The following is a 14,900-nucleotide window of genomic DNA, read 5'->3' on the forward strand; positions in this document are numbered from 1 at the left end:
TCAATAATGGAGGTTTTTATGGTAATCACCATGTATGTAGTCCTGAACAGGACGGTTTGTTATTCTTTCTTGACTGTATGTTAGCTCTGAAAAGAACTGTTAATGACATTAATATACTTTGAGAATTTTACAACTTCAATATGAAAAAAAACATTTCATGATACAGCCATATATTAAAGGGTTGGACTTACATACAACTGTACTGTATCTTATTGAACAGCCCAACCTATTATTCTTGGCAAAATCATCATCAGCAGCACCATCACCACAATAATGGTCCTCATTAACATCTTTGTGACCTTGGCATCCACTAAATGAAATGTACAGGCACAATTACATTGAATCACACTAGGATATCAAACACTTACAATACATTGGCATCTCCTGCAGTTGGCGTCACTGGGAGTGAAACTGGAGCCATTCCTGTAGAGATTTCCTTCGAACTCACACACAGTGCAGTCTGGACAGCACACACCTTCTATCTGGACACCATGGGTGCAGCTAGAGGATTCGAGGCATGGCACAGGGACACAATTGATGATGGTGTCCTGTAGATCAAAGGGAGAAGATAATTATTAGGATTCCTTGATTACTAGAGTGAGTGGCAGAAGAGCTAGCCATTGATCAATGTGAAAAGGTGTGGACTATTTCTATCATTAGACAGTTTTTGCAACCAATATGCAGATGCATTCTGGAACTAGAGAATCTATCGTCAAACGCCCTTCGTGACAAATAAGTCTTTGTCAAAAATCAGTGACCCCAGGCAGCAGTGTCGTCTTGGACCCTGGACATACAATATATTTGCAATTTCCGTCAGCTCAGAATTTTACAATGATCAGCCGTCCAGGTTCCCCAATTTTTGACAAAGGCCTCTAAGCTGTTCGTTTTGATATGACAGGCATTTTCGATAGATTTAACTATGTTGTAGAATCTGTCCCTGTTGCAATTGTAAAACTATATCATCAATGCCACATTCACCAACACTATTAAACATTACTAACACCACCAAAATCAATCCTCATCTGAACCATCAAAATTACCAAGAACAAAATCAACACCACCTTCAATAACACCATCACCAATATTAATCATCATATGCAATACAATAATCAACACTAATGCCAAAAACTAACACTTACACCACTACCAACATTGATTATATCTAGATCATCAAAATAACTATCAACACGAATATCAACACCACTTTCATTAAAACTAACACCAACAATAATCTGCACAATCAAAATCAACACTAATGCCAAAAGATAACACTTGCACCACTATCGACATTGATCACCATCTGGATCATCAAAATAACCACTAACACCAAAATCAACACAAACACCACACACAAATACCAACATCACACCACTAACACCAACACCATACCACTAACACCTCATGCATCCATAATGTCTTCTTACCAAGCAGGTACACTCTTGACAAGGATCAGAAGATGAGATCCATGTGTCACCACTCCTATGTTCACTTCCATCATCACCACGACAGAAGGCATCTACAGGAAAAGATCATTACCAGGGTATGTCTCACATTACATTATATTTCATTAGCTAAAAAAATTATATGACTTCCCTCAGGTCTAAATCAATCTGCTTTTAATATTATGTATGGACCCCCTAAGATTGGAGAAAAAAAAACAAATTGATACAAAATGAGTCAAAAGGGATTACAATTAAAATCTTGATTTATGAAGTTGCTGATCGCACATTTAAAACAGTGATTTTTAAATTACAATGCATTGCAAATGTAGGAAAAGCCTTGATCACTTATGCTAAACCTCTGATAGGTGAGATAAACAGTACAGTGCTCAAGGATGATGTAGGTTCTACACAGAAAATATTCTGCCTTGTCTAGAATTTATGGCATCATTTATTTGAAACTGTCCATTATTAGATGAGACAATTTAGGTACCTTAAAAAAAGTCTGTATCATATCTTTCAAAAGGAACATCGCTATAATGGCACTATGCATCTTTCAAAGCAGCTTTCCTACAATCCCACGAGGGCCATCCAAAAATGAAAGTAATGACTTTGTGCAATTCAATGAAGTGTGGAGCCTTGCCTTATATAGCCCTTCTTATTTACATATGTAATCAGACAATAAATACTGAAATATCCTTTTTTTCAATGCCTTTCAGAGGAAACTTCTTATTGAGTGAGATAATCGTACCAGCACAAGATGGGCAGCATTCTCCAGCCACTGTGGTTGTCACTGGACAGTTAAGCATAGGACATTGCTCCCTCTCGGTACACTGAACTGATCCTTTCTGCAACATACATGAAATTAACATAAGAAATTCATTGCATTTTATTCCAAGTAATGCAATAATGATAGCAATGATAATAACAACAAAAATAATCATTATAATGACAGTAGTAATAATAGAAATAAAAATTGAGAAAGTTCTCTTTTGAAGATCTTATTTTATGTAAAAAACTTCAATATGTAAGAACTATGATCAAGATTATGGTATTACCATTCTACATGTAACTGGGATAAATTGGTAAAATTCTTATAAAATTTCAAACAATTCATTCATGATTAAAAAACAATAGTTTTTCACTAACACATTGTATTTCATCATGAAGATGGTCATAGAATGACCATCTGTATTGTACTTCGTTCATTAAGATATTGTTAAAATAAGTCATGTCATGTGTATCCACATGGGTAACCCCAGATTTTTGTGTCTTTTTTAGAGGAGCCAAGTAAATAACTGGGGCTGTGTGTCCATTAGACACAAATGCCCTCAATGACACTTTTTCATACTAACACATCATCTAAGGTAGATGTGGACTTAGCATCTTTTATTGTACACTTTATCCAATTACTAAAATTCAATGAGATTACAATTCCTTCAATACCCAAGGAAATTTTGCTTTGAAACCATGCGTAAGAGCAACATATATATTTAATTCACACTGTAAAGCACTTTCTAATGCTACTATGTAAAACTTACATCACAGTGACATGTCTTGCATGAATCGAGGGCAGGATTGAAGTATTCACCATCAGGGATGATCTGACCCAAGAAATAGCAATCTACATTGTACCAAAACACAAAAATTGATTTTTATGTTTTTCATTCCTGTTTCACAATAATACTTGTGCATATATCATTTCTGCTTCTGTCATTCTGTTCGTTCATACGATTTAAGTTCATTCAAAGAACTTAAAGGGGAATGAAACCTTTGGAACAAATAGGCTTGTGTAGAAACAGAAAAATCAAAGAATAAGAATAAAGAAAGTTTGAGAAAAATCGGACAAATAATGAGAAAGTTATGAGCATTTGAATATTGCAATCACTAATGCTATGGAGATCCTCCCATTGGCAATGCGACAAGGATGTGTGATGTCACTGATGAACAACTTTCCCTTTGGTGGACTATAAAATACCCTCAAAATGTCTCTTTTTGCTTTTTCTTACGATGATACAAACTCTTTATCCATTATGTATTCTTAAAAATATGTATTACATGCCCTCATGTAGAAAGAACACATGATCTTTGGATAGATGTGATAAAAGAGGCAATTCAAGTGAAATATATACTTAAGTAATGGGGGAGAGTTGTTCATCAGTGACATCACACATCTTTGTCGCATTGCCAATTTGCTATCTCCATAGCAATAGTGATCGCAATATTCAAATGCTCATAACTTTCTCATTATTTGTCCGATTTTTCTCAAACTTTTGTTGATCTGTTTCTTTGATTTTTCTGTTTTCACACAAGCTATCTTGTTCCAATGGTTTCATTCTCCTTTCAGCACGTACCTGCTAGATGTATATAATTTTCCAAACATACCATATTAACAGTGTCAATATTATTAAAGGTACAAGTATGATGCATTGATCCTCAAAACATTGAATTACTACATGTATGTGGGATAATCATTTAATGAAAATGAAAATTTATCAGCAAGGTATATTCACATCTAACAAAGATAAACATTTACAATCTGAAATATACCCAAGACTGATTGCGTTGACGCGACAGTTGCTCCTGCGACAATTGCTCCGGGCACAAATTTGACGAAGAAGTAGGGTTAGGGTAAAGGTCACAATAGGGTCTTATGTGTTGAACCCAGGGTTGATAGTGGTCATTTGATTAGTGTGTGGAAAATAGGGCAGAGCAACTGTCGCCAGAGCAAATGTCATGTAACCCTGATTGCATTCATACACACGCACATATATCATATGGGTATCCCAATTCTATTATAAGCAAATGAAATCATGCAATTTGTTATTTTCGTCAAGAGAGAATTTGCAATATACTTCTGACGATTTGCAATAGATGTAGATAAAATATATCATGAAACAGATTAATCATCACAATTAAAGACAACAAAAGTCTGAGCCACAATGGCCTATCAAATCACTCAATAATCACAGACAGGTCATCACAAAACCAGCTTTCAATGTAGGCAATACAAATACTCAACATTATACATGTACATGTACCATACCTTCACATAGAGGGCAGCATTCTCCAGGTGGATGGTAGGGGGCGCTACACTGGACGTTACAGCTGGTAGGCTCACAGATGACATCCCCACCAAGACAGATGCAAGAGTCACATTTATCAAAGGCAGATTTGAATGTAGCACCATATGAGAAACCAATACCATTGTAGTAGCAACCTGCAAAATATATCAAAAACATGGTAGAAGTAAAAATTTGATTGTTTTGCGAAGGCTTTAAAGTTTGAGGGAGCGTTGCATGAATAGGCATGTCAGATTGAAATTATCCAAACTTGACTACAGTATCAGTCAGACACCTTTGCTTCTCGGTTAATGAAAAAACTTGTCATACACATATAAGGAATGCAGATGAAACGCTCAGTTTCTTGACTAATTACTCAAAACAATCCACTCTAAATCTCGGATCTAGGAAAAAATGCTGTATGGGAAAATATCCTAGAAATATGATCAATAGGAAAAATTAAAACAATTGTCAATAACTGAAAACAGATCAAATACACTTACCATTGCAATCTGGACAGCACTGGCCTCTAACATGGACTGGGTTGTTACAGTTAAACTCACACTGCTCCCTTGCACATTGTACTTCTCCAGTATTCTATAAAATAATTTTTTTCTTAATTTGATATCATGAATAATGATCGTTTATGAATAAAAAAAAAAAAATAATTGTGCCAACAACATATTTCACCTGTGCCTGGTTTTGTTGAAATGGTACATTTATCTACTATTCATAATAAGTCCAGAAAAAAAATTCAAACAGGGAGCAAAAATTCCTGTGATAACTGTTTAGGTGTGAACTTAGGTCTGTTTCATAAACACTGTTGCAGTATAAAACAGTTACAAGCTACTAAAAATCATTCAATTAGATTGGCTAATAGTAAGCTCTCTATTAAAACTGCACATTTGTTATTACAAAAAGTCTTCATAAAACTGGACAGACAATAAATGATACACATAGCTATACTACTCACCAAACATGTACAGGTCAGGCAATTATCCCTGGGATCAGTCCATGTGGTCTCATACTGATGGAGGAGACCATACTTATCCACACAGCCAGGTACGGCACTGATGCACTTGGGACAGCAGTCTCCGGGAAGCTGGACTCTCTCATTACGGGAGCAGTTCAGAGCTGGGCAGTCAAACGGTCGGCATTCAACCACGCCTTTCTGTATTAAAAAAAAATCAAGAATATTCATAAATTCAAGAACGTTCCTGGCTTTTTGCCTTGAGCCCCAGTTTTAGCAAATATCACAAATGTACAGCTTAAAGAAATTGTTCAGAAATGGGAGAATAAGAAAATGTTATATTAACAGTTTTTGTCAGCTAGAATAAAAGACTTAATATTTATTAATTTTTTACACACTTTAGTTTCAACTACAAGTGAAAAAAATTGTTTTGGAAATATTTGTTCACAAACGGCTTAACTACATGTATGTAACATACATCTATAAATAGAAACTTGTGCACGGGTATGCAATTCGAGTCTCCAATGAAATTTTGGCAAGCCAAACATTTCAAAATATTATTGTAAACACTGTATGTTTCTGAGATTACCTGCACTTCTCTTTCAAAAATTTAATTTGCTATATAAATTGTAAAAGATCTGTGCCAGAGTTGCTATCCATAGCTGAAACACAGATTTTAGAATGAGTCAAACTGGAGATCAGAATATGGGTTATAGAACTTTCATATTTCGGAAGTCAGCTGGGTAAAAAGTCAAAATACTTACCTTGCATGTACAGACACTGCAGTCCAGGGATTCTGCTGTAAATGTCTCTCCATCCTGGTACTCAGAACCTTGGAACTCACAATTATCTATTCAAAATAAACATATGAAAATCATAATAAATCAATACTAACATTCAAGTAAATGACATTAGCCCTTAAACAACACAAAATATATCATAAAACAAATTGTCTTCTTCACTTGTGTCAAAATTGTCAATATTAAAATCATCATCACCATGACCATTATTGCCATCATACAAGTAGCTATTTCCCCCATCATAAACAAAGCCTTATGATTTTATTCACCTTCACATGTTAGACAGCATTCACCCTGCACAGGTCTGGAGCAGTCTATCTCAGGGCAGCTAACATTACTACATCGGACATTACCATCCTGCAAAAGAAAAATAGCCATGGTTAAAAGCAATCACTTCATTTGCATGAAATTCAATGGTATATCATAAGGGATGGTGCTGTGGGGATGAAACAGTCTGAAAAAGAGTATGCATTTCCTAAGTTTATTGTAAATGATAAATTTATTTTTTCACCAAGTAATCATTATCACATTCTACAACCAAGTGTAATACAACAATTAAATAAATTTACATGGGCTCACCAAAAACAGCAAAGAACTAAAACTAATCAAGACTGAATATACAGTGTATGATAGTTATAATGATTATCATAATTTTTATTTAAATTGTAGATCTGTTATCAAAACAAAATAGTGGGCCGAGCACGATTCTCACAAAGAATGAAAGATAACTAGATTAAATCTGGCTAATTATTGTTAGCTCACCTGGCAAATACAAGTTGTGCATTGTTGACTCATGGGAGAGAAATAAAGATGATTCCTGATCACATTGCCTTCATACAAACAATCTAAATCAAAATAAAAAGAGAATTGTAGGAAATACAGAGTTTTAAATAGCTCACGAATGTTCGGAGCTAACAAACAAATGCATCAAAAATATAGATTCAAATATTGAGAGGTGACTGATACACAAACTTAGCAGTGCATAAATTACAAAATGAGCAACAATACAAGTAGAGTTGGGTTTCCTAAAAAAACAACAATTAAAAAGGATAGGAATAGTGTCTCATTTTAAGTACTTCTTATTCAAAATGTTTAAGTTTGTTTGCATCATGATCAATGCAAAAGTTTTTTAATTATGCCAGTGATGTAACATAAAGTAAATAAACTGTTTGAAAACAAAAATAAAATCCACCATATCTATTGTTATCCATTTTCTTGCATACTCTGATGGAAAAAAGGAGAACTAACAGCTGCATACATACAATATACAACGTGTCACAGAGATGACCTTCTAAAAAGTGCCTAAAAACAGGAAAATCTGTCCATTTGAGATTTCTCCAATCGGGATTTGTACATGAAACAGGAAACTGCTACAAAACAGCAAATTGTGTCCATTTTGCAAAGTTAGGCTCACTGTGAATGTATACGTGACATTTACAAATAATCTATTCAACATACCTGTACATTCATGACAGCATTCTGTTTGGTGAGGAGCAGGATAGTCACACTGTATATCACAGATCTCTCTCATGCATTTCACTTGACCGTCCGTACAGTTGCAGTGGTCACAGGGGTCAAACGGCGATGTCCAGTTGGTGGAATGGTCGTACTCGATGCCTTGGTATGTGCACTGCTGGAATTCTGAAACAGGAGATGACAATTCATAGCTATTTAACTAGACATTCATTTGGTTTTCTTCACTCCTAGAACTTCCTTAGCCCATAAATAAAATTTGTAGGACCTAATATATGAAATTCACTACCTTTAAATAGATAAATTTGTAACAATATTTTATCATTCAAGAAGAATATGAAGGATTGATACCTCGCCAAATACTGTAAATGATATTTCTCTGAATTAATCTCATATTTTTTTTCATTTGAGATGCAAATGATGTGCATATTTTGATAGGCTATAGGGGCATTATTTTAGTTTTTGTATTACTTTATTTTTTGCTCTGGTTTTTATATTTCGAGCCATGTTTTAGTTAAATGAGTTATCTACACATGAAGGTATTACTTGTTATGGATGGTAAAACATAAATCAAATAATTGCAATAAAATGACCTCACTGTTTTAGGCCTGACATGGTCAGGCATTTATTGAAGGTGTAATCACAGAATTCTAAGCTCCTTTGACTGATGAAACTGATGAAACAAAAAGTAACTTTGAACATAAATTCATAAAGCAGGGCCCAGTCTTACAAAGAGTTGCGATTGATCAGATCAACCACAACTATGGACGGCCAGTGATGTCAAAATCTAAAGTGCAAATCTGTTAAAAATGTTTTCCAGATATGATGTATATTCATACATTCATCATTCTCTAGAACATTCAGTGTGATTCTCTTTGTTTACTAAGGAGATTGTGCAAATTTCCTGTAAACAAAATTATGGTATGTATGGATTTCCATACAGTTAAGATTGATAAGACCAATCATACCTCTTTGTCAGATGGGGCCCAGGTAAAATTGTAGGATTTCAGTTACAGATGATTTAAAAAAGGTGAAGGAAATGACATTCCTGAGTTTGGTTAACCTGTCCAAATTTTCATCACACTAGTCTGTCAGGCTTGCATGACGGTCACATTATAATTAGAAAGTGAACACACCTTTTGCAATTTCCATACGACTCCATTTCACCGTAACTCTATTGTATATTGAAGACTTTTACTCAGACTTAAATCCTTAACAATTTTCACATTCACTTTCAGCAAACCTAGACAGTCTATATACAGTTGCTAAAAAACGGCATGCTCCAACTTACTTGGTGTCGGGCAGTCGGTACAGGTGGTGACACCCAGATCACAGGAGCACTCGGTACACCCATCCACTGTCCAGGTGGTACCTGATGGATACAGATGGTTCTCATACACACAACCTGTACAAAGACAATGGGAAATAATCAACATCCATGGTACAGTCAGTTCAGATGGAGGTGCAGGAATTATGAATGTGATAAATGTAAATTTTGAAATCATTAATTGACTTGAATTTCAAATGCATTTAATACTTTGAGTTCCAGATGACTGGGAATGTCAAAAGCTGCTTCTACTCTTTACATTGGAAATTGGGCCCATGGAAGACTAAACCACAAATTATATACCTGTAGCTGAGAGTGGGTTGCAAGTTGTACTTACATTTCTTTATAATTGATATTTTATCATCTAATTTGTTACACAGAAACTGTGTATCAATTTAAGCTTTCAAAGAACAATCATAGAACTATATTTATTGATAATAATAATAATATAGGGTACTTATATTGCACACTTATCCACCTTGTTAGGTGCTCAAGGTGATCCTATATTACCCGGCTAAGCTAGGCGTTCAGAGCGCACACAGCTTCTTAAGGAATTACTTCCAACCGGTACCCATTTACCTCACCTGGGTTGAGTGCAGCACATTGTGGATCAGTTTCTTGCTGAAGGAAATTACGCCATGGCTGGGATTCGAACCCACGACCCTCTGTTTCAAAGTCCGGAGACTAATCCACTGGGCCACAACGCTCCACATTGATATTGGTCATTCTTTCTGCTGATTGTCTTTGCAATGTTGGTAGACTTTGTTTTGAATTTATTCTCTTTTGCATGTTGTTTTATTACTTTACGGAATGAAATAAATGTGATCAATTGTATGTAATATTTGTAGTGATACATGATTGGGAATGTGAAAGACTGCTTTCATATTCCCAACTGAATTTCTAAAACAGACCTGAAGGTCCCACACAAGTATTGCCATCAGCCTCCAAGATGGATCCCTCAAAGCAAGCACAAAGGTACGATCCAATGATGTTCAGACATCGCTGCTCACAGTTGTGTTCTCCTTCACATTCATCAATGTCTGAAAGACAATAAAAAACAAGATAGCAAGAACACCACCTTGGTTGTGCAACCCTTTAAGTTAACTATCATCTGTAGTGTTCTTCCAATCCATTAATGTCTGAAAGATAAGATAGTAAGAATTGACTCTACTTCTGCCTATCTGTATATTTATTGTCAAAACACACCACCAAGGCCAATGAAACATAAATCAGGAATGTCAACCTCTTAAAAGAATTAAAGCATTCTGCTGGATGCAAAAAATCATCAAGATAGAAAAGCATTAGTTAAATAGAGATGTGTATACAAAAATTTGATGGAAATAAATATCTCAGAAAAAAACTGTGTGAAAAAGAAAAGGCCATTAACTAATCAGAATAGTCATATTAGCAATGATTTGCAAGCCTCTGTGATACAAGGCCTGTGGATGAGGTAACAACCTACATGAATATATATGGTATAATTCAGTAATACTCTGACAACCATGGTAACCACAGACAACTAAGAACCTAGATTCACACTACTTCAGTTCCACTTTTTAGGTATAAATGGATTACTTGTTACATGTACCTACCTACGCATTTCCTGTCTGCAGTAAGTCGATAGCCAGGAGCACACGAACAGTAGAAACTCCCAATGGTGTTGAAGCAATCGTGTTTGCAGATAGTAGGGTTGATTTCACATTCATTGATATCTTTAAACATTCAAATACACCAACAATAACAATAAATTTCAAAATGATTCATGCAAAGTAAGCCTGTATTGCACTGGTAATTTTTGTATATTAGGTGCTTTATGCTAAAACTATGCTTTTCCATGACAGAATTTTGAAAACTTGTAAACAAGCAAATAGATCATATTCGTGTGTTCTGATCAAATCACATTTCAAACAGGTATCAACATTGCTAAGACTTTTCACATCTTTGCGATCATCTCATTTTTTAAATGGATGAAACATGTGTGATATATTCAGGACAATAAATCATTGCAAAAACATTGGGGGATGCAGAGGAAGAGAATATAAGGAGGCATAAGTGGCTGCTGAAATGGTAGCTCAAGCAAAAGTAGAATGTCTGCTAGTGAATGGAAGTTTGTGGTTATACAGTGTATTAAATAAAGTGGCTACCCTGGGTCACTATTAGTGAATTTATTATCATCATAATCATCATTATTATTATCAGTATTATTACCATTACTATTATTATCATCATCATTATTGCTATTATTATCTACTTTTCAATGATGGGCAATCAACGATAACTGTATCTTACCTTCATTGCAAGTACTTCCTGTAAATCCTACAGGACATCGGCAGTAACCAAGAACACAGACAGCGTTGTTCTCACACATCGGATCACATGACATCTCTGTGAAAAGTAGAAAACGTGACACACAAATGAGTACAGATAACCATCATCAATGTCACTATTAAGACCATTATCATTGTCATCATCATCATCATCGCCATCATCACCATCACCATCAACATCAACATCATTATCACCAACATCATCTCCATTTTCATAATCAACATTACCATCATCATCATCATCACCATTATCACCATAAACGTCACCATAAACATCACAACCATCATCATCATCACCATCACTATCATTACCATCATCACCATCACCACCACCACCACCATGAGCCCACGCCACACCCCCAAATTCTGTCTTCTGTACTTTACCTTCAGAACATGTATCCCCTCTGTATCCTAGCGGGCAGAGACACAACCCTTGCACACACGTTGCTCCATTCTCACATTGGGGTTCACAAGGTATGTATGTATCGGTGAAATCTACAGGAGAGAAAAAAATACGTTAGAGGTTACATGAATTTGTACATTTTAGAATATTATATTGATGATCACCATGATTATTATTGAATTTGATTTTAATTCAAAAGGATTCACGTACCTGTAAAGGTAGCTCATATTCCAGATGGTACCGTAAAAAAATGAAAAAAAAAATGCCTATAAATTCCTGGGACCTGTTACACACAAAAATGCAATGCTTGCTATGATGTGTTATTTTTTACCCATTTTAATAATTGGTTGAAATGGGTTGAAACTGAAACTAAGATAATATTAGCCAGATGTTTATAATTACAATTTACTTACTTGATAATTCACAGAATTCACCATAGTAATCTTCAGCACAGACACACACTCCATTCTGGCAGTGACCACCATTCAGGCAGGGGTGTGAACAGGTTATAGCTGCGGAGGGATAAAATGATGCAAATTTAGTTGGATTATGCTCTTGGAAAAGAAGCAGTGTTACACATGTGTCAACAGCGTGTTCAGAGTGTATACACAGTGTGTTTCCAGTGTATTCACAGGGTGGTCAGTGTATTCACAGTGTTTCCACAGTAAATTCATGGGGTTTACAGTGCTTTCATAGTGCATTCACAGTATGTTCACAGCGTGTTCACAGTGTATTCAAAGTGTGTTCAGTTTGTTCACAATGTGATCAGTGTGTTCACAGTACATTAACAGAGTGATTACAGTATGTTCACATATGTTCACAGTGTGTTCACAGTGTACTCACAGTGTGTCCACAGTACACTAACAGAGTGATTACAGTATGTTCAGTGTACTCACAGTGTATTCACAGTGTGTTCAGTTTGTTCACAATGCGATCAGTGTGTTCACAGTACATTAACAGAGTGATTACAGTATGTTCACATATGTTCACAGTGTGTTCACAGTGTACTCACAGTGTATTCACAGTGTGTCCACAGTACACTAACAGAGTGATTACAGTATGTTCACATATGTTCACAGTATGTTCAGTGTACTCACAGTGTGTTCAGTTTGTTCACAATGCAATCAGTGTAATCGCTGTGTATTCAGTGTGTTCACAGTTCATTCACAGTGCTTTCACACTGTGAAACTGCTGAAATTCAAACTGTTGACACCTTTACAGTGTGAAGGTGTTCAGAGTGTGATCATAGAGTGGACTATGTGAAGATGTAATTCTCACTGTTAAATCAACTTTATGGCCCGAATTCACAAAGGTGGTTTCGTTTGAAACCATGGTTTTTAGAAACCGTGGGTTTTAGAAACCATGGTTTTTGAAAAACCATGGTTTCTAACATTTGCGATTCACAAACGATGGTTTCTAAAACCCACGGTTTCAACAGTGGTCTCAAATGAAACCATGGTTTCAACAGTGGACTCAAATGAAACCATGGTTTAAACCATGGGTTTTACCTCAAAACCAGGGATTTCCCCTTTTTTAGCGCGTACTGAGCATGCTCAGTTTCACTGAAAACTTACATTCTACAGCTAGCACTGGCAGAAGTGGCAATACGGTCTGATTCTTCAATTGCTACAACTTTTTTTCGTTGAAATATAAAAAATTGAAAAAAGGTGTAATTTTATGCGCTTCTAGCTACTAGTATCTTGCGATTCCCAGGTACAGCTAGCTAGTGCGCGTACGATGTATTAGCTGCTGTATACTGTATTGGTGATCGACTCGGTCCCCGCGACCCCGCTCAACAACTGACTTAATTTTGTGATCATAATTTATTTTCTTCACTTTTGTCGCAGAAGATAGACTCTCTTGTATTCCCTTAACTCAATTTCTTCATAGAAAGAGTAAAACTCAGTGTAGATGCCCGATTTGTTGAGGTTTGTCAACTTTCTCTCTGATCGTGAGTAGCGAAAAACGGATTCGGTGCTTTTCATCGCAATATCAGTAGCTCGGCCCCCGTAGCTGCCGGGGCGCTCCAGACCCGAAGATATCCCCAATGGAAGTGTGCATGTACAGTCAAAGAGCCGAGATTGGCTGAGTTTAGTTTACTCCAACGATGTTGTACATGTAGGACTAAGCCTGTTAATTCAGACATCGATCAAAGAAGAATGTCTATTGCTGCTCTCCTTCAGACAAAATTAGATGAAGCTTTACATCATAGGATCATCTGCCCTTCTACTTTTTAAAATAAATATTTTGTAATGGTATATTTATTTTCCATGGTGTGTAGCTTGGTTTTAAGTGGTAATAAGCTTCAATTTGACTTGTAGATGTTCGATTCATCATTCAATCTAAAATTGCATGTATAGTACACATGCACAGGCGCTGCAGGGGGGGTCGTGCGTTTTTTGCCCCGGTCCCAAATATGTTTTTGGTGTAGCTGTGGGCATGTCAGGCTGAAGGAAGGGATCAATAAAAATAAGGGCTTAGCATTATTTATTTTACAGAATTTAAAATAACATGGATGAAATGATCTCATTTTGCCCCTTTCAATTCTTTGTTTTTCCCCTGATTTTTTTCTTGAAGTTTTCTTGCAGCTTTACTATGAATAATATGTTTCTTTTTATATTAATTTTCCCTGGTGTACAGCTTAGAATGAGTTCTATGCTTATACGTGGCTGTTACTTTGAGTATTAAGGGAAAATATACATGGGGGCCGGCTTGGGACGATGTAATCCAGGTCCCCAAAGTGTTCAAAAGCATGGCTCTATGCAGCAGTTGCCCCCACCCCCCTGGAATTTTTGAAAATTCAATTTTACTGAAAATTTTCACATCCACTGAAAGTGTGCATGAAACTTTCAGTTTCACGTTCAAAAATGCAAATTGGGTTAAGTATACAGTGTTTACTATGTAATTATTCAAATTTATATGGCAAATAATATAAAACCCACTTTACAGAGGGATATTATATTTCAAAACAAGTATTTTGACTGTTGAATTCTATCTTGTGTATATGCATTTTCCTGAGATGAATGGAGATGTTGAGAGGGATGGAAATGAGAGGAATGGAGGTGATGAGGGTGATGGAGGGGAACTGAGGATGGAGAT

The 14,900-nt window shown here is 35.9% G+C and overlaps 1 protein-coding gene across 1 annotated transcript in view; it reads right to left on the reverse strand.

The window, feature by feature from the left end:
* LOC121420611 overlaps positions 1 to 14,900 on the reverse strand; it is a gene marked incomplete at its 3' end in the record, with an annotated part of 159,523 nt that overhangs the window by 263 nt on the left and 144,360 nt on the right. The window contains exons 106-122 of the mRNA XM_041615273.1: positions 12,215 to 12,313; positions 11,783 to 11,893; positions 11,361 to 11,456; positions 10,664 to 10,783; positions 9,983 to 10,111; positions 9,036 to 9,149; positions 7,730 to 7,912; positions 7,034 to 7,116; positions 6,541 to 6,628; positions 6,236 to 6,321; positions 5,475 to 5,672; positions 5,005 to 5,098; positions 4,486 to 4,659; positions 2,981 to 3,063; positions 2,191 to 2,287; positions 1,425 to 1,516; positions 369 to 548 (exon numbers count right to left, since the gene is read on the reverse strand). Coding sequence (XP_041471207.1) covers positions 369 to 548; positions 1,425 to 1,516; positions 2,191 to 2,287; positions 2,981 to 3,063; positions 4,486 to 4,659; positions 5,005 to 5,098; positions 5,475 to 5,672; positions 6,236 to 6,321; positions 6,541 to 6,628; positions 7,034 to 7,116; positions 7,730 to 7,912; positions 9,036 to 9,149; positions 9,983 to 10,111; positions 10,664 to 10,783; positions 11,361 to 11,456; positions 11,783 to 11,893; positions 12,215 to 12,313 — 2,027 coding nt within the window. The remainder of the gene's footprint in view (positions 1 to 368; positions 549 to 1,424; positions 1,517 to 2,190; positions 2,288 to 2,980; positions 3,064 to 4,485; positions 4,660 to 5,004; positions 5,099 to 5,474; positions 5,673 to 6,235; positions 6,322 to 6,540; positions 6,629 to 7,033; positions 7,117 to 7,729; positions 7,913 to 9,035; positions 9,150 to 9,982; positions 10,112 to 10,663; positions 10,784 to 11,360; positions 11,457 to 11,782; positions 11,894 to 12,214; positions 12,314 to 14,900) is intronic.

Source organism: Lytechinus variegatus, chromosome 8 (assembly GCF_018143015.1).
Source record: "Lytechinus variegatus isolate NC3 chromosome 8, Lvar_3.0, whole genome shotgun sequence".
NCBI classification, from domain to species: domain Eukaryota; kingdom Metazoa; phylum Echinodermata; class Echinoidea; order Temnopleuroida; family Toxopneustidae; genus Lytechinus; species Lytechinus variegatus.